Genomic DNA, 26,348 nt, shown 5'->3' on the forward strand with positions numbered 1-26,348 from the left:
TGAAAACACGTAGCTGGAACGCTAATGATATGAGGCAAGTTCGGGCAGGCTGCGGGTGTGCGTATGCACTACAGTCTCGACGCGGCGAAGCGGACACGAGACGACGAGAGAAGCGTTGTTGATCTCACCAAAAGACGTTGTGTCGGAGCGGCTCGGCAGCACGAGCCGACGGTGGTGGCGTTCTGGTCGGGCAGCTGATCGTGGCACTCGGGCTCGTAGCCCGACAGCTCAGGTTCTGCCCACGGACGCAGACGCTCACCGGCCTCGGGCAGCAGCAGTAGATTATCGGGCAGGGTGGCGATTCCCGGGAAGGCAGGCGGCTTGGCAGCAGGGGTTGACGGCGGCGGCGTTCTGACCGGGCAGCTGGTCGTAGAGCTCGGGCCCGTAGCCCGACAGGTCTCGTTCTGCCCACGGGCGCAGACGCTTGCCGGCCTCGGGCAGCAGTTCTCGAACGGATGGAGTGGTGGCGCCCAGGAATGGGTTGGCAGGAGGCCCCGGCCGGGTGAAGTCCTGGTGGCTCGGGTCCGGAACCCGACGGCCGTCTTCAACTCCCGATGCGGCGGCCGACCTTCTCCTGGTGCCGCTTTTGGAACTCCTCCTCCTACTGCCAGCGCGGCTCCTTTTTCTGCTGCTCAATGGTAGCGAACGCGACTTCTCATTGGCTGAGGAAGGCAGGTTGGAAGCCGTGGTCCTTTGCAATTGGATTGGCTTTCTCACGATTGTAAATATTTTCCTTGCCGGGCGTGACGTGCTGCCGCTATATCGGCGTTCGTAATTACGAATCCCTCTGATGAAGCATGTTTGCAATTGGATTTGAACGTAATTTCTTCATGGTGCAGCGACTGGCTCATGACGCTTAACACCACTAAGTGCAAACACCTGCATATTTCTAGCCGTCCTCCTGCTAAGACCCCCTCGCTATTCTTAATAACACTCCGTTATCACCTGTCTCATTGTACAAATATCTGGGTAGTCACTTAACACACAATCTGTCTTGGAAAATTCATGTGAACTAATACCCAACAAGGCTAATCGCACACTTTGATTCTTACGGCGCCATTTCATAACTTCTAACAGCACCGTTAAGCTTGATCTGTATTAATAATTACTAATTATGTACTTCAATTATAATTATAATATAATTATATATTTATATAATAATAATTATAATTATGTAGTAATAATTAATAAGACCTAAACTAGAATATGCATGCTTCATTTGGGATTCTAATCAGATAACTTTAATTAACACTTCAGAGTCAGCCCTTGGTGTTCCCGTTCTTCCTCTGCGCTGTAAATATTTTCGCTTATGTCTTTTTATACTAACCCTATTCTCAAAGATAAGTTACACCTTTCTCCATATTATATATCTTCATGCACTGGCCACAACTTCAAGGTTGAAATACCGCCATGCCGAACTAGCTTTTGTATGAATTCATTTGTTCGTCGAACTGGGAATGACTGGAACCATCTCCCTGCCTTCATCGATAAATGACCAACGTCCATGACCAACGTCGATAAATTTAAGGAAACTGCCGCCGATTTTTCATGCCACTCCTCTTTGTAATGCCTCTGGCCCTACGAGTACCGAAATAAATAAATGAGTGGGCGGACTAGAATGGATTTCGACTAACCCCCCCCCCCCCTCAAAAAAAATATAAATAAAAAACGCGGGCAGCTTGCACTGCTGGTGCAACAAGGCTGGAGTAACAGGAGAAACAGCGGAGGTGGTGATCGACCTAGCTTTTCTTCCAGGTTTTACCAGGCTTGGCTAAGTTCTGCCAGGAAATGCTAAGTGCTGCTATTCCGAATCGGCTCGCCGCCGACGCGCAGATTCTCGCAATTGGCCGCGCGACCCGCTTCAAGATGAGCAGCGTCTTCTTCGAGTGTCCGGATCTTCTTTGGTCGTCAACGAAAGTTGTGCCGCCGCTCTTTATTTACGCAATAGACAGCGACTTGTCTTAGATCTTTTTACAGCCACGTTGCACTTACCATTTGGGACTCGCTGTCCACTCCTTTCTTAATACATTCAGGGCCCATCACCATATGCCATGGCGCTCTTTGGCCATATCTCACCCTTGCCCCAATAAAAAAAAAACACATATTATTATTCGTGTTCTAAAGCTTCATATTTGTTTTCGAGCACCAGCCTACATTCGTCTGCTTTTACCCTACCCTACCCAACGCTTCCATGTCCTGCATTATGCTGAGTTCGGCAGAGTGTATGAAATGTATTTCATTTCTTGTTTCTCCATTAGGGCATTTCCAGGTCCTTTTCCTGTAGAAGGTATTCATTATTCGGAGTCTATTCGTTTCCGCAAATTCTACCAACATCTGTACTGCTCCTCGGAACAATGCCGTAGTTGCCTATAGCTTGTTGCCCAGCCTGCTTTCCACCCACTATTGCTTTGATGTTGCCCATGACTACAGTATACTGTGTTCGTACTTTTCTAATTGCTAATTCAACATATTCATAAAACTGTTCCATTTCTTCGAGCATAGGCATGTACCTCTAATATACATATCCTATTTAGCTTTATTACGACGACTCCTACCTTTTCTTTAATGCTGTAGAAATCATGTTGGCTGTCATGTCCTTGTCAATTGGAAATCCTACCCCGCATTCTCTATTATCTGGAAGACTTGTGTAGCAGAGGGCGTGGCCGTTAGTCTGTATTGCATAATCCCAATCAGTTCTTCTAACCTCACTAATATCGCAGACAAGGCCTGATAATTCTTCAAGAATTATCAGGCAGCAGGATTAGCTGCTGTGCTAATCTAACCTAACTCGAGAGGGCTCGTCTGTTAAACGTTGCCGGGTTCAGTTACCAGAGATTATTAGAACTTTTCTGCCGCGTCGCAGGCCTGACCACCGCATTGGTCAGGTGCTCCGTAGCCGCTGGGCACTCAGGGCCACAGGTTAATTGGAAGAGGTAATTGCCAAATTCTGGGGTATTACGTGCCAGAACCACGTTATGATTAGCAGGCAGGTCGCATTCCGGATTAAGTTGGACTTATTTAAGTGGAGGAGCGTGTTTGCATTTCGCCCCCATCAAAATACGGCCGCCATGGACTCGCGTGGTTGAACCCACGACCTTGAGCTCATTAGCGTTACAGATTGTAGGCTTCGGCCATGTATGTGCTGGTAGTTCGAAAATCCTTGCTTTGAGCATTTACCATACATATTCGTGTAAAAGCCGCACTATTTTTTCGCAATCGTAAAGAGGTGCGCCCTTACGGTTTCATTTTATTGCGATAGCACTTATATGGACACCTCAAGCGGATTTCTGCCGTCGGCGTAGCCGTCGCCGTGAGGTTCCGTATAGATAAAATCTTCGCCGCGCGCCGTATGCCCGAGCTGAAGCGTGCGGGGACGCGCGCTATCACGGAGAGCGAACGCACTCAATCTCCCACGCACAAGCAAGGAAGCGGGAAGCCAGCGCCGGAGGGAGCGGGGGGGGGGGGGGGGGGGGCGCACTTCTACTCTGCCAACAACCGCGCTCGTCGCTCGCCCGCACCGTCTCTTATCTCCACACGGCTCTGACCTTTATGCACTGTGCATTCGCCGCTCAGTTTCTGTTGAAGCGATAGACCGCACGTACCTTCGCCAGCTGTAGCGTATGCGCTTGCTGCCAGCGTTTTGACAGTCTTGGACTGCAGTCATTCAGTGTGATCTATTCATGTTTGTGCGCGCTCACACCACGCTTGTTCATTCAGTTAGTAATAGTCGGGCCACATTTTCCAACACACGCTACACATGTAATGCTGCCCGGATCGGCAGTGCAGCGCTACAGGTGTGTCCCTTCGCACGCGCTGCCCACGGGAAGCGCTTCTCACCAACACCAGCGTTTCACGCGTGCCTTCTCGTGGTCATCGAGTCTCTCTTCATGTCGGTCTACTTACGCCGCAGCACACCTGCTCATGTTTACTACAATTCATATTGCTACCAAAGCCGCTCACCTTACTTCGTATGACATTGCTGTGTTGCTATCGCATTCATTGCTTCGCCCTTAGGGCGAAACTGTGACATTTTTTTTCTGGCGATTTGTTGTTTCATGATTTCTTTGTCCAAAAAGAGCGATCGCAGTTGCTTTCATAATGCATATATTTGTTCACGCAAGCATGCCAATCTGCTGGTGGCTGTCTATAGTAGTCAATACAGTTCCTTGTCATCGCTACTCAGATTCGGCTCGGTAGCACACTCATGGGTAGTCGACCTCGGTGCCCTACATGGCGTGAGATATGACTGTGACGTCAAAGCTTTTCACAGCGATGTCCGAAAATGACACGTGCTCAGAGTCCAAGATCATGCAAACAAGCTGCGACGCTATCTTCAGCCTTCGAATTATTTATTTCATCATTGTTTTTCGAATACTGGGCTGGCAAGGTATTACAAGTTCTATAATCGAATGCACCGCTGCACGCCAAATAGGCCTGGACAATCACGATGTTTCAAAGCGAACACCCTACTTATCGCAAGACGGCAAAACGTCATCCAGCCGACTTGTATCACGAAGCTACAAAGGAAACCCATACAGGTTTTTGACAAAGCTTCGCAGTTGAAAAACGCATTCTATAAATCATGGTAGCAGTATTTGCAGGCCGTGAAGTGCAAGGCGCCGGTATGGGCACTGGTGGTACTAAGTGGTCAGCTTCACCGCAGTGGAAGGACAGACTGACTGACTGAAAAACTTTATTGGCCGAAGTATTGACAGGGAGGGTGTGCACCGATCCTTAAGGGACGTTCCTTACAAACACTAGGTGGGCTCCTCATTACAGGAGCCCATTGGCTATAGCCGTGGCTTGGGCACGCACGACCAGGGCCTTCTGGCTCGCCAGGTCGGAGCAGCCGAGCAGGGCCGCCTCCTTGTCCTCCCGGGTAGGGTATAGGGGGAAGGTGCGGGGTGGATTGGCCACACCATGTGGAAAATGTCCGAAGACTTTTCCTCACAGTGTGGACACTTCCATGTGCACGCAGGGTCGAAATGTTTTAGGACTGCCGGGCACAGCAGTGTTTTAGTAGGAAGCACAGAGGCCGGTGATTGTATGTGTGCCAAACATCCGAGTGGGCGTGCGTCTGTCGTCGACGTAATAAACCGATTGCTCCGAGCGATGGGCAACTGGAGCGGCATGAGCAAAGGGTAGCGGCGTGCGATATCGGCTCCGCCGACTGAAGCGACACTGTAGGAGGAGCCCGAACGAACATCTGCTTTAAGGCTTCCGCGTAGGTCGCACGATGGTGTTCAGGAGGTACTGCCGCAGCGTTATCAGTACGCAAGGTGTCACGGAGCGCCTGGAGCAATTCGTCCTTGATAATACTTGCTATAGAGCTTACCGTAGGGTGCGGTGTTACGGCGGCCATTTGCAACTCTTCACGTACTATAGAGCGGATGAGTTCTCGCAGACAGTCACTATTGCTTCCTATGGCCGTGAAAATGTCAGCAGCAGACCTGCTGTTCACTTGCCGCTCATACAGGTTCGACCGAAGCAGCAGCATATTTTACCTGGTCATGGCCTCGGACAAGAACTGCGCGACTGTCTTCGGAGGGCTCCGCACGCGACCAGCAAAGAGCTGCTCATTGACCCCGCGCATCAGATGTCGTAACTTCTCCTCCGTCATTCTTGGATCAGCTCGTCTGAAGAGGCGCGTCATGCCTTCAATATATGTGGTCACAGTTTCGTTTGGCAACTGGACGCGGGCCTGAATCGCTCGTGGCGATCAGCACTGGTGTAGGTGCCCAGAAGCTGACGACAAAACTCGCGCCACGACGTCAGCTGCTCCTCACGGTTCTGAAACCACGTACGCGCACCATCCTCCAGGTAGAAGTAGACGTGTCTCAGTTTTGCCGTGTCGTTTCATTCGTTCAAGGCGGCCACGCGCTCGAAATCGACCATCCAGTCTTCGACGTCTTCGAACACTGTGTCATGAAACGTCGTCGGGACCCGTGGGCTCTCAAGTGTGTACAGGTTGGGGTGGTTTGAACAGAAGTGCTGGTCATACCGGTTGATGTGGTGGGAACCGTAGCGTCGACGACTTCCGGGGACAGTCCCCTGACCTGTGGCTGGCCCGGTGTCGACTGGCACTGGATTCTTAGTGCGGATCCTTGGAGAGGTCTGCAACATCCGTGAGCAAGTGTACCCAGCACCTCCACTAGTTTGCCACGAGCATTCAGAAGTAGGTTGTGGGTTTAATGAACCTTAGAGCAGCTGGATCCTGAAAACGCGTCCGTCGGGGCTGGCTCTCGAGCAGGGAAGACCGGTCTTCTTTGTTCTTTTGGGTTCGACCCACTCTTGCCCTCGACCCACTACCGACAGGTGCCAGTATGCTGTGTATCTAGGCATACAGGCATAAAAGGCAATGTAGCTGCAGACGAAAGTGCCACGTCAGCAATATTTTGAATATACCGACACAAACATAGCTAACCCTCTCACAGACCTAAAGGCTTTCTTGTGCCATGAGTTGCAGAAATATTGGCAAAGGCAGTAAGTATCAAATAAGCTACATATGATCAAACCACGAATAGGGATTTCGCTATTAGAGAAAACAAGACACAAAGAAGTGCTTCTTTGCAGACTAAGGATAGGATGTCTATGGAAGACACTCTTAGGGCTAGGTTATACTCCGGCGTTCACGACGCGCGCGCGCGCCGGGGTTCGTTTCGTCGCGTCACGTCGGCGATGCCCCGCCAGGCGCAAATCCGCCTTCTCTTTAGTCCAACGCGACGCGGCCCGACGCAGCGGCCGTAGCCAAAGCAGCGCATGCTCAGTAGAGCGGAGCGCCGCGCGGAAAGAAACACGGACGTGTTGCAGTCTGGGTAACGTCGTCGGCGCGTGCTAGCGTAGCGTCGCTGCGCCCAGCGTGCGCGCGCGTCGACGTTACGTCGGAGTATATCGAGCCCTTTACCTCCTTACTGGCAGTGATCCTCCAACGTGTGATAGGTGTGGCGACATTCTTACAGTCCTCCATGTTCTTGTCCTGTGTCCTGAAATAGAAGCCTAACGTGAAACGCACTTTTATCGCCCATATCGTGAGCACATGCCTTTTCACCAGCATTATTTCTGAACTATGAGACGCTTCTTGATTTTAAAACACCTTAAAAATCATCTGGCCAAGTTATCTGCAGCGCAAAATCTTTTACAGCACGTGCCTCTCAGCCCTTGACTTTGAGGACCATCGCTTTATCGCTCATCGCTTAACGGAACCTTTATGCTCATTTGCAACTCACTGTCCACTGCATTCATAATACGCCATGGGGCTCTTTGGCCATATCTGGGCCTTGCGCCAATAAAAACCGCATATTATTATTATTTCTCTTCTAAAGCTTCACGTTTGTTTGCAAGCACCAGACCACCTTCGTCTGCTTTTACCCTTATTGTGTCTAGGTGGCCTGTTTATTCTTTACTAATTTTACTCTTTCACCTACGGTCACTGCACTTTACCCTACCACACGTTTCTATATCCTACATTATGCTGAGTTCGGCCCCAGCCAGTTCTTTTAACCTCCCAGACAATGCCTGATAATTCTTCAAGAGGCTGTGCTAAGCTAACTTAACTCGAGAGGGTTCGTCTGTTAAACGTTGCAAGGTTTAGTTTCCAGAGATTATTAGAACCTTCTGCCGCGTCGCAGGCCTGCCCACCGCATTGTGGAGGTACTCCGCAAAATTCTGGGGTATTACGTGCCATAACCACGATCTGATTATCAGGCAGGTCGTAGTAAGGTACTCCTCCGGTATAATTTGGGCCGCCTGAGCTTATTGAAGGTGCACCTAAATTTAGGTACGTGTATTTTCGCCCCATCAAAGTACGGCCGCCATGCACGCCCGGGATCGAACCCGCGACCTCGAGCATAGTAGCGTTACGGGTTGTAGGCCGGCATCTAGCACACTTCTCTGGAAAGCGGGAACGCTCGGTATAAATAGTGCTTCGGCCATCTGTGTGCTGGTAGTTCGAAACGACTTGCTTTGAGCATTTACCATATATACTCGTGTAAGTGCTGCACAATCCCCAATACAGTCGCTGTCACCGCTACTCATATACTATCCATCGGCGCGAGATATGACTGTGACGTCAAAGCTTTTCACAGCGATGTTCGAAAGTTTGTAATCCGGCCCTTAGTTGAGTATATACGGTATTACAAGTTCTGTATTCGAATGCACCTCTGCATGCCAGATAGGCCAGGGCAATCACGATGTTTCAAGGCGAACGCGGGACTTATCGGAAGACTTGTCCACTGCTGGTTGTGCAACTTGCACACACCATTGACCAAAATCATCATCATCATCACGCAGGCAAACATTGCCCTGTTGCCGCAGGATGAAATAGATAGAAAATGGGAAATATACCACGAAAAAGAAAACACGATTGAAATATTCGTTCAAGCAAAGATTAAAGGTGAAAATGAATGGTGGTCATAGGTGTATATACGGGGGGGGGCAAGTATGCCATCTGCCCACCCAGTTTTGAAAGCGGGCACTTTCGGCTGCATGCTGGAAAATCAGATAATACTACAGCTGAACCTAAATTTCTTTTCTTGAACAGCGCGGATTGTCTTGTGTCTCCTCGGGACACGCTGTAGCAGACGACACGCGGGATTCTCTTACACGCTCGCGTTGCTTGGGGGGCCTGGCGCTGGGTAGTTCCCGTCCAAACAAATGTCAACTTGAGCGACATCATGGCATGTTGTACTATCATCATGCCCAGTGTTTTCGGACCCTATATCCATATTTGAAAACACACTCAGCTTATTTGACCTGCAGGTGAGGGGGAGGTCAGGAGGACGACTGGTGTGGTTTACGGCATGAAATCGTTGGATTTTCAAATGGTGGAACTATTTATGCTCTGTCCAGACAGAGCCTACATAAGGTTGCAGTCTCAGTATCTTATCACCATCAAAAAGTCGAATTTCACTATCTATAATCACGACTTATTGTAAATAGTCTGCGGGTAGCGTACGCTGCTGTGAACATCTCAGTCAAATTTTGCTGTCGTCCGCGGTGCGTGGAGCTCGCAAGCGGAGCGCGAAATCACCTTTCTCTCAAACGCTCTCGTTTCAACAGAAGCCATGATCCTCACTCTCTTCTGTGTGCTTTATTACGTAATAAAGCACATTCCAATCTCGCTGTGGACGACCGCGTTTGGCTTACGTTTAGCGCGTCGTAGGCAACAAAATCGGAAGTACTGATGTCTGTGTTAACATCCAAAATGAAACTTGAACTGTGCCCCAGGGTTACATTTCGAAGGCAGAGCGTTGTGGCCCCGCCCCACTCCGCCGTAGCCTTCGCAGTGCAAGGCATTGAAGGAGGAAGGGGAGCACAGCGGAGGCCGTGTCTGATTGCCAATAGCTCCGCTTCTGCTGAACGCACTGAAGTACTTTCTGCGGCAAAGTATTTCTGAAATGGCCTATTTTCACTCCAAATGTCATTCTCCACTTCGATAAAAGGTGGTCCCAGCAGGAGCTGGGATACACTTCGAAAAAAAAAATTGAGAGCCGCTTTTTGGAGGCGCGTATCGGAAATTTGCACAGCGTAGGTTGCTTATGTGCTCCGAAAACAGTTGCTGAATAGTCTCTTTCTCCCAATTTTTATGCGTTATACACGGCATTTAGTTGTTTTCCCCCGGTATCCTCGGTGAACTGTGCGGGTTATGGTGTTTGAAGTACGAAGAAATGGTCTGAGTGACGGGCGATAAATGTTTATTAGTCTTTGTAGAAAGGTATTCATTGGAGCGTTCAAGGGATTCATACTGCCTCTAATCGAAATGTTTCCCTGACTCCCAAAGGAACAGCACGAGAGACGATTGAAAGTCCGCGAAAATAAAGATAATTTGAAGCGCAATGCGATGCGAAACATTCGCATCCTGCCTTTAATGAAAGTGTTCCAGACAATTACTGAACCCGCGTTTTTCCATGTATTTTCGTGTATCATACGAGATACGTATTTTGTTTCTCCGGTGCCCTCGCTGAGCTAAACAAGGCATTTTGTTTATATCTGGGGATAATTAGGGGCATGATATGTGTAATCTGAAGGCAATGTTCCAAATGGCTGGTTTAAATGCGCGTTTTCTAGTAGATTTTCGACACGGCTTCACAGTTGAAAAACGTATTTGCAGGAAACAGGCCAGGATGCTTATATTTCATAGTTTAAGCATAATTTCGTACTGAAGTTACGCCGCGTGACAACCCAAGCGAATGAAAAAGAAAATGCAAAAGCAGGCGACAAAGCTGTTGGGTGGCTCCGAAGGGCGAGCGATTTGGGAATGTCTTCCTCTCCAATTGTTTCTCGATAATTCCATGGGGATAAATGCACACTTCCTTTTAATATAAGCCAAGATAAATATGTTTGCTGTGTCGTGACATATTGCGAAGGCACTGCATATACTGTATGTGTACACAAGCCTTCCATGATATACAGAACTGCTATGAATTGTTGTGAACCCAACATCCGGAGAGACCCACGGAGCTGTACAAAACATGTAATTTCAACCCGTGCAGGAGGGTTCTCGAACCATGGAGTCCCGGCGCCACCAGAAGTCCTCCTAGCCAGCTGAAGCAGGTGAGTGCAGCCGTCTTCTTTACGTTTCACAGGCGTCTTGCGCGGTGCGTGTACTGTCAAAGAGCGATCGGCGCCAGTTTGAACTACCAAACAGTGATTCACGAACATGGCCATTAGTTGCATTTGAAGGCTTATTTGTTGTAATTCATAGTGAACGAATGCCTTTGCGCCAGTGCAATACAACTCCTTCGGAGCGAAAGAATAACAGCGCGAAAAGACAAGGACGAGCAGGGCACGCACACATGTGTGCTGTCGTCCTTGTCTTTTCGCGCTGTTATTCTTTCGCTCCGACGGAGTTGTATGGCACTGGCGCAAAGGCATTCGTTCACTATGAATTTAACTAGCGCGACGCGCTTGCGCAAAGTCGCGGGCAGCCCCGATCGGCGTGAGAAAAATAGGAAACAAAAGAAGTACGGGCACCTGCCCACGCAGGTACCCGTGGAGACGCGAGAAGAGACTTTGCGGAAAAAACCGCAAAGTCTCATCTTGTCCCCCACTACGCCCGAGTGGCGGCCCTCGTCTTTCGAACCCCATGGGCGCTGCGGCCTGCAAGTCACTGCCGGCTCCCAGGATTCGATCGTGGGCTTCGAACCCCATGGGCGCTGCGGCTTCTTCGCGTTGCCGGCTCCCAGGATTCGAACGTGGGCCCTTTCGAGTGCGAGCTCGACACTCTACCCACTCGGCTATCGTAGCGGCACGGTTATCGCCTTACGAAAGGCCACCAGGAGCGTGAGGCTGCTTATCGCCCGGGCGAGGGGGAAAAGTGCGTGCTACGTCAACGCTTACGTTGGCTTATCGTCTAAGCGAATACTGACGCGATATCTCTGCGTAGCAAGCTGTTCGCTGGTATTCCCAGGAAGACGCCATTTGCGCATGTGCGAGCCACCGTTGAATGTACGCAAATATTTGCATAAGTTGCAATAACTTGCTTAGAAAATTGTTGCAATAACTTGCTTAGAAAATTGTTTCCGCAACCTGTTCCGGCAATCATGGCGGACCCATAGAATAGACACGAGAAAATTGCTTAAAGGTCATGGAGGTACACAAAGCGAAATGGTCAGGAGAAGTTAATAGGGGCTATTGGTGCTACTGTGGGACGCTACATCGCACCGTGCCCAGTGCACCGACTCAATCAAAACACAGACGCTCGGAAAATAGTACATACAAGAAGTGTGACCTCAGGTAGGAATAGGCAGTTTAGCGCTCCTAACTAGAACGGCTATAGAAAGACTGATCTCAGTGAGGCGGTTGTAGTCCGCCATTTTATCTAAGCTCTTTCATGCAGCTAGCGCAGACCGCTTCAAGAAGTAGCATAACATTGTCGTTGAAACTGGCTGTTTCCGCTGTATATATAACCTCCAGTAAGGGAACATGCAACTGATTGATACAGGGACAATGTTCGACAAGACTGCTAACGACAATTCACTGAACTCGCGGTACTAAGGATTGTAACAGAAGCAGCCAGCGACACGCGTCGGTATGCAGTGTATAACCAATTCTGTTTATTTCTGGGCCCGTCTTACTTTGAGATATACACATGCATCTTGGCAATTTCATCGTCTGATGTCGGTGCGAACGCCCAACTGTAACTTTCTCAATTCGCGCAGGTGCATGGAGTTGGATCCTCGAGCCGGTCCCGGCGCCACCAAACCATCGAGGTAGGTGCGTGTAACCTTGTCCTACTCAATTCTATACGCACAGTAGTTATTTTTGCGGAGCAGCGCAGCCTTTCCGAACTGTGACAGATACAATGTAGAAGCGCCCGCAGTAATCTGCTTCAGTTTCATTGTGTAAGGAACAGCGCACAGGCAATTAAAGTAGGCGTGGTTGTCGTAATTCAACGATTGTACGAAACTGGCAGCCCAATGAATTGCAATGATGTACATTTCGACGGAAAAATGTCCGCTCAAGCTTGCGGTGCGGTGACATAGCACGAAGTTGCAGCTCAGTTTCATAGCGAATTACAGCGTTAACTGTTCATACAAGGTCAACCATATGATGCCAGGGAACGGCGCTCCCTTTAGGCACCGACCACAGATTTCATGGTCATGGAGAGGTGTGGTAATAGACCGCAATCTTTCTTGGACTTTTTGTGGGGTCATGTAACATGGGGTCATCTTGTATGCGCACGCTGGAGAGTCTTCAGGCACAAGCACTGTCTTGCGGCTCTGTTGAAACTCGGGAAATGCACGCATCGGTAAAGTAATGGAGCGGATGGTACTGAACAGACTGGAACAGAAGTGGTGGATTTCCTGATTTTATCAACGGATTCTGAAGAGGCTGATCAACCTAGTATCTTCAGTCCAACAGGAGAAAAGACGCCGTCGACTGGTATGTGCATTATTTCTGGATATTAAAGGTGCCTACGACAACGTCTTCCACCATTTGATTCTTCAGGCGCTTGAAGATATCGGAGTTTGTGGCCGGATGTATGCGTGGCGGTGCGGTTATCTGGAGAGACTTCAGGCACAAGCACTGCCTTTGCTTGCCACGCTGCACGGGCTCGCCCAATCGGCCTATACAGGTCTTCTGAACCCGTGGGAACCTATCTTCGCCTGCTGACCAGACAAGCAATTGCATGACACCAACATCCCCGAGACCACTAGTGAGGCTTAAAATACCTGGTGTTGGAGATTTATGCGAAGAATACCTCTTAACGCTCCTGGCGCCTTCCAACGACGAAGACCTGACTGAAAGGGACCTCCGAAGAAGCTGCGCTCACGATGATTGACGCAGCTCCGTCCACTAATGTTCAGACCCCACATCTTCTACCACTACTATCAGCCCTTGGAACAGCAACTATAGGCCTACGCAAGAATGGATCACCATAAGAGAAAGCACAGTGCACTAGGGCCGGCGTGACGAAAGTCATCAACGACCTCATCTCGATGATCTTGAGCTGCAAGACAACCTAAATGTTCTATTAATGAAAGAGGCAGCTTTACGAGAATTAGATAGCGTCATTGAACAATTGGTAGAGGACGAACAACTTGAATCGGAACTACCAAATATCTATATGTTTGGCAAAGTCTAAAGTTATCACACGCATACAAGAAATGCAATAGTCAATGGATGAAACTCAAGCGCTTGGACGCGAAACTCGTAACCAGAACAGAGACTTTCGAACTACCAGAAAGCTTCCCAAACTGGAGATCAACAAATTGAACGGAAGTGTTCAAAACTAGTGCTCTATACGCAAAAATGACCATCTGTCCAACTATGATAAATTTAAGTATTTGAAGAGCCACCTTGATTGGCAAGGCAGAAGACAGCAATTATGAAATTGTTGTAGACTTGCTCAACGAACGTTTTGGACGCAAGGGAGTTGCCGTGAACGATCACATGAGTCGACTCATGTCATCATTGCCAGGTACGTTGCCTTATGGATGGAGGAAGGCAACACACATTGTTCACCGAAGACATGGCGAGAAAACTTAGATGCCAATTTTTGAGAGCAGAGAACATGATCTTGTCGTCATTTGACGAAGTTTACTTATCCCCCAAGTTACTGCGAAGTGTGAAACTTTTTTTAAATACCCGGTATTTCGGAAAGCAGATTCCAGTGGAGGCCCTAGAAGTTCCTAATATCTGTAGCGGCACATCATACCACCCCGTTTCAATGCTTCATGAAATAGACACACGTCTTCAAGGTGCAAATGATGCCTGCATGAACGACAGTATAGGTGTTCTTATTGGATCTGACTACTACTGGAAAAAAAAGTCACAGTTTCGCCCTAAGGGCGAAGCAATGAATGCTATAGCAACACAGCAATGTCATACGAAGTAATGTGAGCGGCTTTGGTAGCAATATGAATTGTAGTAAACATGAGCTGATTAAGTAAGCAGGTGTGCTGCCGCGTAAGTAGACCGACATGAAGAGAGACTCGATGACCACGAGAAGGCACGTGTGAAACGGTGGTGTTGATGAGAAGTGCTTCCCGTGGGCAGCGCGTGCGTTGGAAAATGTGGCCCGACTAGTACTAACTGAATGAACAAGCGTGGTGTGAGCGCGCACAAACAAACATGAATAGATCACACGGAATGACTGCAGACAACGACTGTCAAAACGCTGGCAGCGAGCGCAGGTACGTGCGGTCTATCGCTGCAACGGAAACTGAGCGGCGAATGCACGGCTCATAAAGGTCTGAGCTCCCTCCGGCGCTGGCTTCCCGCTTCCTTGCTTGCGCGTATCCCCGCACGGCGAAGATTTTATCTATACGGAACCTCACGGCGACGGCAGAAATCCGGTTGAAGTGTCCATATAATTGCTATCGCAATAAAATCAGAACACTAGATAACGGACTGACTGCCATAGAAACACTGTTTGGTTGGACTTTGCAGGGTCCTATAGAAAGTTTCAGAGAAACTAACACCATCACCGTGATGAACGTTGTTGTGCGAATCAGCACCCTTTATGGAGACATTTTTGGATGTGGAGCACATGGGAATATTGCCTGAGAAAGAGACTACAACGTCAGACATAGTTATGCAAGAATTTAAAAGAACTGTGAAGCATATTGACGGGAGTTATGAAGTTCGCTTCCGCTGGAAGGATAACGCTGTTGAACTAGAGATGAAGAAAATGGCTTTGCCGAACAAGTACCCAGTAACGAAGTATCGGACCTGTTTACTACTAACCACACAGGGCAGTTATCAACAACAAGACAGAAACGACAAAGACACGCATGTTTGACGCCTCTTGCAGCAGCCCTGGCAGACTGTCTTTAAACGATGTTTTGCATGCAGGACCTAATTTGAATCCATCGGTCATCGAGCCTTTCTGCAAATTCATCTTGCTGAAGTAGACAGCAATGCACTTCGCTAATTTTGGTACGAAAGTCTTCTGAAACGAGTAAAAGAATTGCCAAGATAAGTAATATGGAGGATGAATCGTGTACCGTTCGGAGCCCCATCTTCTTAGTGACACAGTTCATTTTGAGAATACAAAAGGAGAAGATGAAGGGATGACGAGCCGACTTAAGAACCAGTTTTAATAACGACGGAGACAGCTTCGTTGGTCTGCAATAATGCAGCGGGAATGCATCTGCGTAAATGGGCAACGAATTCTACAAGCATGCAGTATTTCAGTGAAGGAAAAGAAGCAGACATTAACGACGATATTTGGTTAACGGTTCCTAAAACCAACAACATACTTGGAGTTCTGACATGTACGGGTTTGATACTTCCGAAATTATGCAACTCGTGGCATCCCTGGCAACGACAAAAAGGAATGTATTAAAGACAGCAGCTCAGATTTATGACCCATACGGCTTTCTTTCTCCGTTCACAGTGAAAGACAAATTAATCTTCCAGCAGTTGTGGAAGAAAAAGTAGCATAGGGACGACCATCTTCCAATTGAAATATGTGACTCTTCGGAAATATGGTGCAACGATCTTCGTCTTTTGAACATAATACGTACAATCGCTACTGCATAACCGTCGTGCAAACCAACCTTCCATGCTTTTTCATGGAGCTGAAGTTTATGCTTGAACAGAGCATTCAGTAGTTACGACAAGACTGGTTATCGCAAAATCAAGAGTGACACCACTGAAAAAGTTAACGCTTCCGCAATTAGAACTGACGGCAGCAGACTGTGAGGAGAGAAAAATTGACAGACTACGAAACGCAATTCTCGTCTGACTCATACACTGATAAATGGAAGCCTTTCGTATCGAACAGAGTAAAGGAAATACAAGCCCTGAGTTCACCATGTCAACAGCGATATTGTCCATCAGAACGGGAAAGCGTCTTTAAGACAGCACACTTTGGTGAAATGGCCCTGAGTGGCTGATTAAGCAACACTTGTTTTGGCCAATTGAACTGAGAAAACTGGAGAAGAAACAAGGATATTACAAGTGACATCCAAGAATACATCTCCCCGTATTAACAATCTTGCAAAGAGCATGAACAGCACTGCTTCTTTTAAAACACAGAGCAGAGAAATATTGGATCTCTAAGATACAAGAAATTGCGTTTGGCGAAGGTTATGCGTCTAATACTACCCCAATGAAATTTGCTCCTTACAAAGATGGAGACAACTTGATCAGAGTGGGCGATAGACTTCAGAATTCACGAACAACGAGAAGCATCCCATTGTTCTCCCGGCAGAGCAAGAATTCACCCGACAAGATGAGGAGTCTGCAGGAGAATGTATTCCGACAACTGTCTCACGTTAAAGAGAGCATCAAAAGAATTAAAAGGAATCTGGGAGTCAGTCGCAACGAACGTGTGTTGCACTGCTTCAGAGAACATAGAATTCAATGGAAGTTTATAGGGGAACGTTCACCATGGTGGGGCCAAGACTCTTACGCACAGTCAAGACAGCCCTACGAAAAGCGTTGGAGACCTCATTTATGAACTTCGTTGAATTACAGACAGTACTGACAGAAGTTGAATCACTGGTGAACTCACTCCCATTGATAACAATATCGACTCAGCTTCCAGTACCTGGAATTACGAAGAAATCCCACGTTTCTACCATTGGCTTGAAGCAGCTCACCCTGTCCCATCTGCCACAACGGCCGCATTTGACATCCCGCAACTTGGAATTAAGGCGGCGAATTCAATTGGACCTCAAATCAAGATCTACAGTTGCGAACGTTGGCGGGCAACTAAAGGGCCGTTTAAGTTCCTGCAAGACACGTAGTTAAACGAGCGCCTCTAGTAGGGCTACCGTCTAATGCACATAAGCACTCAACACTCTTCGTATCATCCATCCCAATACTTCCACTCCCCTTCTATAGCAGACTAGCTCAGGTCGACCTTTCTGGATTATCTATCTACGGTCGTCATTAACTCATCTGCTTCTCATTCATGTACTCACATTCTGACAAGAAACCCAATTCGGAGGTATAGCATGGAAACAAATACGCACAACCTGTCGATGAGCCGACGCTGGCCAATGGAGTACTGCGGTTCGCTTGCAGGCTCCTGAACTGCGACACCACCAGCGCTGCCTGTGTCCTAGTCTGCTCTTTGGTCCGTGTGAAGCTTTGCCCTGCAAGCATAGTCGAAACCTTGATCTATAGTGGCAGTTGTGTACAACGGTGCCGCACAATTACACACAGCGTTATCTCGACAGCATATCCAAAGTAAAATTGCGTGCATTCGGTTGTCTCCATCCATGTTAGCCCTATAATGCCTTTTTGTACAGCAGTTGTAATTCAAAGGTCATGCGTTCGCAGTGACAATATGAGAGACACATTTGTACTGCCGGCTCTGTGTACCTTGTCTTCCACGCAGAGTGCGCGCGCGCGGTACGAAAGAGAGAACTGTAGAGCTCTGTTGTAGCGCTCATAAGATCGAGCAACAACTATTCACTGGACATTATTAAGGCACAAACACGGCTTTGTACAACAAATTAACTTCGCTGCCACACTGCATATCTCTCCTGGAACTGTATGCCGTATTTCATGCGCGGTGCAGTTCAGGTGTAATGCCCAGGAAATTTGTTCAATTCTATAGCCACGCAGTGTATTGTGAAACCAACGCTGCCATTGGCATCCCATTCGAGTTACAGGTCCTTGCGTCGAAGAGGCCGCAGCTAGAACACAGACAAGCAGTCCTGCAGGCATACGAGTGCAACGAACCTCTTACAACGCACTTCCCTTCTTTAGCCTATCACGCTTATTGCAGCTTCAATTCTACAGTTCCATCTAGTCAATAATTAACCGCTGCTTGTGGTTACGCCATCTGTCGATGAAATAGGAGTAGGCGAGGTTTGTACTGACGAACCACAACCAGTGAAACGCGTGCCCACATTGTGCACTACGAAGCCAGATTGCCTCGGTCCTCAAGCAGTGCCTTCACGCCCCTTCCTTACTGGGTCGCTTATGTTCCGCCGATAACGACGCCATGTGCTTCACTCCATTCGTACGGTTAGGTCCAATTAGGCCACATTGCAGCCCATGCGAAATTTCTTGTGCTTCGATTTATGTTGGCACATGCGCAAATCGCCGCTTCTCTTCCTCAGAATGCCAGCGAACAGCTTGCTACGCAGATATCGCGTCACTATTCGCTTAGACGATAAGCGAACGTAAGCGTTGACGTAGCACGCACTTGTCCCCCTCACCCGGGCGATAAGCAGCCTCACGCTGCTGGTGGCCTTTCGTAAGGCGATAACCGTGCCGCTACGGTAGCCGAGTGGGTAGAGTGTCGAGCTCGCACTCGAAAGGGCCCACGTTCGAATCCTGGGAGCCGGCAACGCGAAGAAGCCGCAGCGCCCATGGGGTTCGAAGCCCACGATCGAATCCTGGGAGCCGGCAGTGACTTGCAGGCCGCAGCGCCCATGGGTTCGAAAGACGAGGGCCGCCACTCGGGCGTAGTGGGGGACAAGATGAGACTTTGCGGTTTTTTCCGCAAAGTCTCTTCTCGCGTCTCCACGGGTACCTGCGTGGGCAGGTGCCCGTACTTCTTTTGCTTCCTTTCTTTTTCACGCCGATCGGGGCTGCCCGCGACTTTGCGCAAGCGTGTCGCGCTAGTTAAATTCATAGTGAACGAATACATTTGCGCCAGAGCCATACAACTCCTTCGAAGTGAAAGAATAACAGCGCGAAAAGACAAGGACGACAGCACGTATGCGTGTGTCACCTTCTCGTCCTTGTCTTTTCGCACTGTTATTTTTTCACTCCGAAGGAGTTGTATGGCTCTGGCGCAAATGTATTCGTTCACTATGAATTGCAACAAATAAGCCTTCACATTCAACTACTGGCCATGTTCATGAGTCACTGTGCGGTAGTTCAAACTGGTGCGACGCTCTTTGACTGACAGATAAAGAACACGGCTGCACTCACCTGCTTGAGCTAGCTAGGAGGACGTCTGGTGGCGCCGGGACTCCAGGCCCTCCTGCACGGGTTGAAATTACATGTTGGGTTCACAGCAATTCATATGAGTTCTGTATCATAGAAAGATACAGTATATGAAGCCTTGGCAATATGTTATGACGCAGCAAACATATTTATCTTGGCTTACATACTATATTAATATATTATATTAAAAATTAGGAGAGTGGCATACAACGCGATGTAACTTCAGTGTGAAATCATGCTTCAGTTATTAAATATGAGGATGCTGGATCTCTTACATGCCCCGCCGATCGGGTCAGGATGCGCCCCACGCTAGCGACATTCAACAACCGCGCAGTGGTTCGAAACACGTGGGCCGCCACTCGGGCGTAGGGGAGGACAAGGCGAGACTTTTTTTTTTTTCACAAAGTCTCTTCTCGCGTCCCCACGGGTACCTGTGTGGGCAGGTGCCCGTACTTCTTTTGTTTCCTTGTTTTTCTCACGCCGGTCGGGGCTGCACGCGCCTTTAAACTAGCGCGTCGCGCTAGTTCAAATTCATAGTGAACGAATAAGTTTGCGCTAGCGACGTACAACGCCTTCAAAGTGAAAGAATAACAGCGCGAAAAGACAAGGACGACAGCACACACGCTGCTCGTTGAAGATTAGGAAATCGGACGTTGCATCGGTGCGCACTATTTTCTGAGGGCGATCAGGAACGGGTGGAAAACATTAGCCATACCAGCCTAGCTTTGTTCGGCAGTGTTTGTAGCCGCCCAACAAGGGTGATACTACAAGACGCGAAGGTTACCAAGGGGCCCTGAAGGGTTTGGTGAAATAAGTCAGCTGTGAACATCTCAGCCAAGTCTTGCTGTCGTACGTACGCGGTTCGTCGAGCTCGCAAAGGTTCCCTTTTCAACAGAAGGCATGTTCCTCACTTTTTTTCTGACGCCTTATTTCGTAATCAAGCGGATTCCCATACGTGGCTGCTATTGGTAGCTGTGGTCGGTAAGCACGTACAAGTTAGAAAACGGTAGTGTAGTCACTTCAGTTTATATCCTACTTAATCATCACACTACTTGCGTAATGCGCTCCGTCCTCTTTTGCAAAATATAGTAACTATGAATGATCCCCCTCTTCAGGACATCGGGACAACATCAATATAACGTTCTACAGCATTTCTAGTCGCACGAGAAACTTCGCTTCAAAACACGCCAAGCTCACAGGACAGAAAAGCTAAGCAAATCACCGAGACAGTGTGTGCCAAATAAATAGCACTCTTTCCTTCTTTTCTTTTTTTATTAGTAAACGAGGGGTCCGATTGCTTTATCACCAGAAATGGATGGTTGCATGCATGGAGGAGCTGTAGACTGTGGTAGGTCTGTGTAATTGCCACTGAGGACGGTCACGGAAGTTCTGAGCAACAAATCTGATGCAGGTCCGTGAAATTCGACGTTATGCTAAGCATTTTGCAGGCAGCTTGCTCCATTGTTCGGTGTTCCACAAAGCGTTACCAGGCAAACCAATGCATTTTTCAGTGAATCCAGTACTTGTGTGTTTCACACGAGTACAGCGAACAAGAATTAAGGCGAGAGTGCGTGACGACTGCAGCAAGGCAACGACGATTGCGTGAATGAATATGAACGAGTGGCATGAAGGTGCGAAATATGGATAAGAAATGCAGAAAGCAATTGCTCACGGACTGAAGCACAACCTGAAGCTTTTATTTGCTTTCCGATCGCTGTTTGAACGGATGCAACCACCACCCGGTGTTCGGCTGCCGGGATCTTCGTACGCGTGCCGCATGGTTCGAGCACAGCTAGCAGACGAGAATTAATCCGAGAGTCGAATTATAATGGTGGCATGACGATGAAAAGAGCATATAGTCATCGGCCCAAGTTAATAGACAACTTTGTTCACTGGATCGGCGTAGTTCTTGTCATGGTAATGTCATGCCATGCCATTTTTGACATACACGGCATGACATGTAACACATGTATACCGTGTATCCAGTTACAGAAATGCATGTCATTCATTCCATTATAGTAATCTCTTTTACGACATTCGTGTCAGCTCAATTTTCTAACATTATATATCAGGATATCCGTGACATGAATGAAATGGCATGTCATGATTGTCATAATGACAAATTAAACAAGGTCATGTAGTCATTGGTCATTTCTTTAACTGGGTATGTATCCGGACATGCGTGCATTACATACCATGCTCATGCATGTCTTGTCATTAATTCCATGTCATTCATATCCAGATATACCTATACATCGAGTTATGGAAACGGTCAAGACAAGCATGTGATGTCTATGTCATGACGTGGCCTGCGTCTTGTATGTCTTGTTATTTGTGTCAGGTCATTCATGCGAGCGGCATGATCTGGCATACAAACATGCAGGGTGGCAGAGTGGAAGCCAAGTGGTTAAAGATTGACGAACAAGTAAGGAACGAATATAGTAAGTGCGTAGGCAATATTAAGAAACTAATCTTGAAGATTTGGTAGCTACGCTGCTTGTTGAGGAACCGTGGAAGAAACGAAACGATGTAGAGTAGGCAAAGCTATTACTGTCAAGTCAGATTAATGGAAGATTAGGGCTGCTTGTAAGCAGCACCTCCGGGTTAGAGGATATACAAACTACAACGGGAAATTACAGCTTGGCTCGAGAGAACGGCAGAATCTCGTAATTGTCAACAGAAGACGTAAGCGGGAAATTAAGATAACTTTTGGAGTGGGGAAACAGACATTCCTCTAGTTATTATGTCGGAAGAAATATACAGATAGTTGGCCAATAGAAAAGAGCAAGAACTAGCAGTTTACTTTGAGTAGACGCCACTGACATAGTTCGCTTTTTTGGACATCCGACAGGCAAACAAGCAGGAACACTTCGAGAAATGTTACATTTCAAAAAGAAACATACCTAACATAGCAAGCAGCTAACAGTGAGGATAAAAAAAATGACAGACTGGACGTTACAGCTCTAGACACTATTCGATATATTCGAATGTCAGCGGCATCGCTGAACTTCTTGCTGTTTGGAACTGGTCAGATCAAAGCTAATCGTATCGCGCTCTGTAATGCGTTGTCTCCTTCGATTTATTATTACCGTTCACAGTATTTCGTATCATCTTAGAGTTACATTATATTTGGGCAACCTAGTCCTCTTTCGTTCTCTCAACTATTTCCTCTCGGCACTTTTGATACCGCTCAGTTTTTCTTTCGATTAAGATAACAATTATCAGGTGCTTGAAGCGCATTCACGCCGCCTCCGTGCTGTCCTGCTATCGACAACGCATGCGCGGCTCGTGGGCGAAGGGTTCGAGGGTCTCCAGATAGGCGGAGTGTGGTTCGAAACAGTGGGGAGGGGGTGGACACTATGGCAAATCTGTATGCGAAATGAAATGCGTGTGGATCAAATGCAGTCTTTATGACAGATTTCTCAACTTGCTCCAAAGCGTTATTGACGGACAGGTTTCAAACGGGTGAAGCTTAAAGTATATGGTTTAATTTCAGGCAACTAAAATACGTAATGCGATTACTCGAAAAAACAGCTTAGCTGGAAATTGGGCTGCCATGCAGCATGACTGCAGAAGTCTGCTGTTTTTTTCTTCAACTACGAAGCTTTGTCAAAAGATCTCTATGGGGGTTTCTCTGTAGCTTCCTCATAAAAGTCGGGTAGATAATATTTTCCCCCTTGATGAACGTTATACTCCACCTTGTGAGATTCCGGAGAATTCATTTGTCATATTTATCGTCTATGGTGTGTGTGTCCGTCGTGCAAATTGAACGATAAGTCGCGCGTTCGCTTTGAAACATCGTGATTGCCCAGGCCTATCTGGCATGCAGCGGTGCATAAGATAACAGCCAGCCAGCAGATGTGAGAAAAAAACGCCACCATCACTGACAGAACTTGTAATCCGGCTCGACTAAGGGCCGGATTCCACACTTACCAGCCCATTATTCGAAAAACAATGCTGAATTAAATGATTCGAAGGCTGAAAAGAGCGTCGCAGCTTCTTTGCATGCTTTTGGAATCTGATCACGTGTCACGTGCAAAACTTTGACGTCACAGTCATATCTCACGCCATGTAGGGCACCGAGGTCGACTATCCGCGAGTGTGTTACCGAGCCGAATCTGAGTAGCGGTGATAGGAACTCTATTGACGGTTATCGACAGCCACCAGCCGCTTGGTGTGCTCGCGTGAACAAATATATGCATTATGAAAGCAACAGCGATCGCTCGTTTTGGTCAAAGAAATCATGACTCAACAAACCGCCAGAAAAATGAAACCGTAATGGCGCACCTCTTTACGATTGCGAAAAAATGGTGTGGCGCTTACATGAATATATATGGTAAATACTCAAAGCAAGTTGTTTCGAACTACCAGCCCGCACATGGCCGAAGCACTATTCCTAGCGAGTGTTCCCGCCTTCCAGAGAAGTGTGCTGGAGGCTGACCTAGTACAAGCCGTAGCTTTACCAAGCTCGATCCCGGGCGTGCGTGGCGGCCGTATTTTGTTGGGGAAATGCAAACACGCTCCTGTACTTAAATTTAGGTGCACGCTAAATAAGCTCAGGCGGCCCAACTTAATCCGGAGTGCGACCGGCCTGATCATCAGATCGTGGTTCTGGCACGTAATACCCCAGAATTTGGCAATTACCTCTTGCAAATAACCTGTGGCCTTGAGTCCCCAGCGGCTACGAAGCACTGGTCAGGTGCTTCAGGCCTGCGACGCGGCAGAAGGTTCTAATAATTTTTGGAAACTGAACCTGGCAATGTTTATTAGACGAACCCTCTCGACTTAGGCTAGCTTGGCACAGCTTCTTGAAGAATTATCAGGCATTGTCTGGGATATTATTGGCCTTAGTGAGGTTAGAATAACTGGTTGGGATTATGCAGTGCAGACTAACGGCCGCGCCATCTGCTACACAGGTCTTCCGGATAAGAGAGAATGCGGGGTAGGATTTCTAATTCATAAGGACATAACGGACAGCATTAATGAGAAGGAAGCAGTCGCCGTAATACAGCTGACTAAGATATGTAGATTAAAGGTGGTACAAGCCAACGCTCCAACCCCCATTAATCATGAAGAAGAAATGGAACAGTTTTATGAAGTTGTTAACTTAGCAATGAGAAAGGTGCAATTACAGTTTACTGCAGTCATGGGCGACGTCAACGCTATACTTATAGTGATGGGAAAGCAGGCCGGGGAACAAGCATTGGGTAACTGCAGCATTGATTCTAGGAACAGTAGAGGAAAGATGTTGGTAGAATTCGCGGAAAGAAATAGACTCCGAATAATGAATTCCTTCGACAGGAAATGGACCTGGAAACGCCCTAATCGATAAACAAGAAATTAATTATACGCGTATTTCCTACATTTTGCCGAACTGAGCATAGTACAGGGTGTATAAGTGTTGGGTAAAGTGCAGCCACCATAGGTTAGTGAGGTCCAGGATTTCTCTCAGTTTGAAGAGAGGAAGAGTAAAATTAGTCAAGAAGAAACAAGCCACCTAGACCCAGTAAGGGTAAAAGAAGACGAATGTATAGTTCTCGCAAACAAATATGAAGCTTTGGAAGAGCAAGATAAAGATAACATAAAGTCAATGAATGAAAGCGTAACTAGGCTGATTTCAGAAGCGGCAATTGAAGTTGGAGGTAAGGCACCACGGTTCTGCTTTGCCAAGTAAAAAGCACCCAGTAAAGAAACGACAACACATGAAAGTATCTAACGCAAGAGATCAGATAGAATTCCCTGAACTGTCAAATCTGATAAACAAGAAGAAAGAAAGCGATATTCGAAAATATAACATCGCAAAGATTGAGGAAGCAATAAAAAGTAGCCGCAGCATGACATCTCTGCGAAGAATACTTGGCATAGGACAGGACAAGATAAATGAAGTGAAGGATAAGCAGGGTAATGCTATCAGCAATTTTGATGATATAGTAAACCCACCAAAAGACATGTACATACGGACATTTACAGCACCTAGAGCAGCCAGGCAAACATCATTAGAAGTATTGATGAACAGGATACAGAGGCCCTTCCGTAACTATCGATAAAGCTAAAGGGCACTGCAAGACATGTGCTAGGGAAAAGTGGGAGAAGAAGATGGAATAACAGTCATTTGATGGTCCATTTGATTCAGTAGAGGTACTAGCAGTAATGAAGTCATTGCTTAATCAAGGAGTAAAGGAGGCATACGTGCATATCTTGGGAAATATCTACTAAATTGGCACAGCTACCTTGCTTCTCCACAAGAAAAGTAGAAAATTACTTATCCAGAAAGGCGTCAGGCAATGAGACACAATCTCCCCAATTCTATTCACTGTATATGCTTACAAGTATTCAGGCTATTAGACTGGCAACGCTAAGGAGTGAGGATCAGCGGCTAATACGTCAACAACCTTCGGTTTGAAGCTGACATTGTCGTGTTCAGCAACACTGGGGATGAATTGCAACAAGTGATTGAGAAACCGAGGAAGTGCAAGAGTAGGATTAAGATTATTATGTCGAAGACAAAGGTAATATTACATAGCTTGGCAAGGGAACAAAAATTTATGACCGCCAGCCCGAGTCAAGAGTCTCTGCAGGTGTACGTTTATCTAGGGCAATTACACACAGGGAACCATGATCATGACAGCGAAATTTAAAGAACAAAAATGGGTTGGAGTGCGTAAGCCAGGCATTATGAAATCCTGACTGGGAGTTTACCATTGTTGTTGACAAGAGAAGTGTACAATTATTGCATTCCATTTCTAATTTCAGCAACACGCAGCGTACCAAAAGGGTCGGTGCTATGCCCGTTGCTTTTTCTAATGTTTATTAATGATCTGCCTAAGATCATAACGTCGTCTATGAAACTTTCTTGAACGGTTGCGACCTGTATCGACAATAAAGGTCGCTAACGGCCTAATAATTTTGGAAGCAGATCTTAACGTTAGATCTGACCATGAGACGGGGACACGCACACATGCGTTGTGTCGTCCTTGTCTTTTCGCGCA

The 26,348-nt window shown here is 47.5% G+C and overlaps 1 protein-coding gene across 3 annotated transcripts in view; it reads left to right on the top strand.

Annotated features, from left to right (window-relative positions):
* The window catches only part of LOC119433221 (uncharacterized), a 155,571-nt gene that overhangs the window by 40,600 nt on the left and 88,623 nt on the right, over positions 1 to 26,348 (top strand). For 2 of the 3 annotated variants that reach the window (XM_049658935.1, XM_049658933.1), the window contains exons 4-5: positions 10,491 to 10,551; positions 12,159 to 12,209. Coding sequence is in view for 1 of the 3 variants with exons in the window: in XM_049658933.1 (XP_049514890.1) it covers positions 12,163 to 12,209 (47 nt within the window). In the remaining 2 variants the exon portion in view is untranslated. Of the gene's footprint in view, positions 1 to 10,490; positions 10,552 to 12,158; positions 12,214 to 26,348 lie in introns of all 3 variants that reach the window. The other variant, XM_049658934.1, reaches the window with a different exon arrangement.

The sequence above is a fragment of the Dermacentor silvarum genome, chromosome 11 (genome assembly GCF_013339745.2).
Source record: "Dermacentor silvarum isolate Dsil-2018 chromosome 11, BIME_Dsil_1.4, whole genome shotgun sequence".
NCBI classification, from domain to species: domain Eukaryota; kingdom Metazoa; phylum Arthropoda; class Arachnida; order Ixodida; family Ixodidae; genus Dermacentor; species Dermacentor silvarum.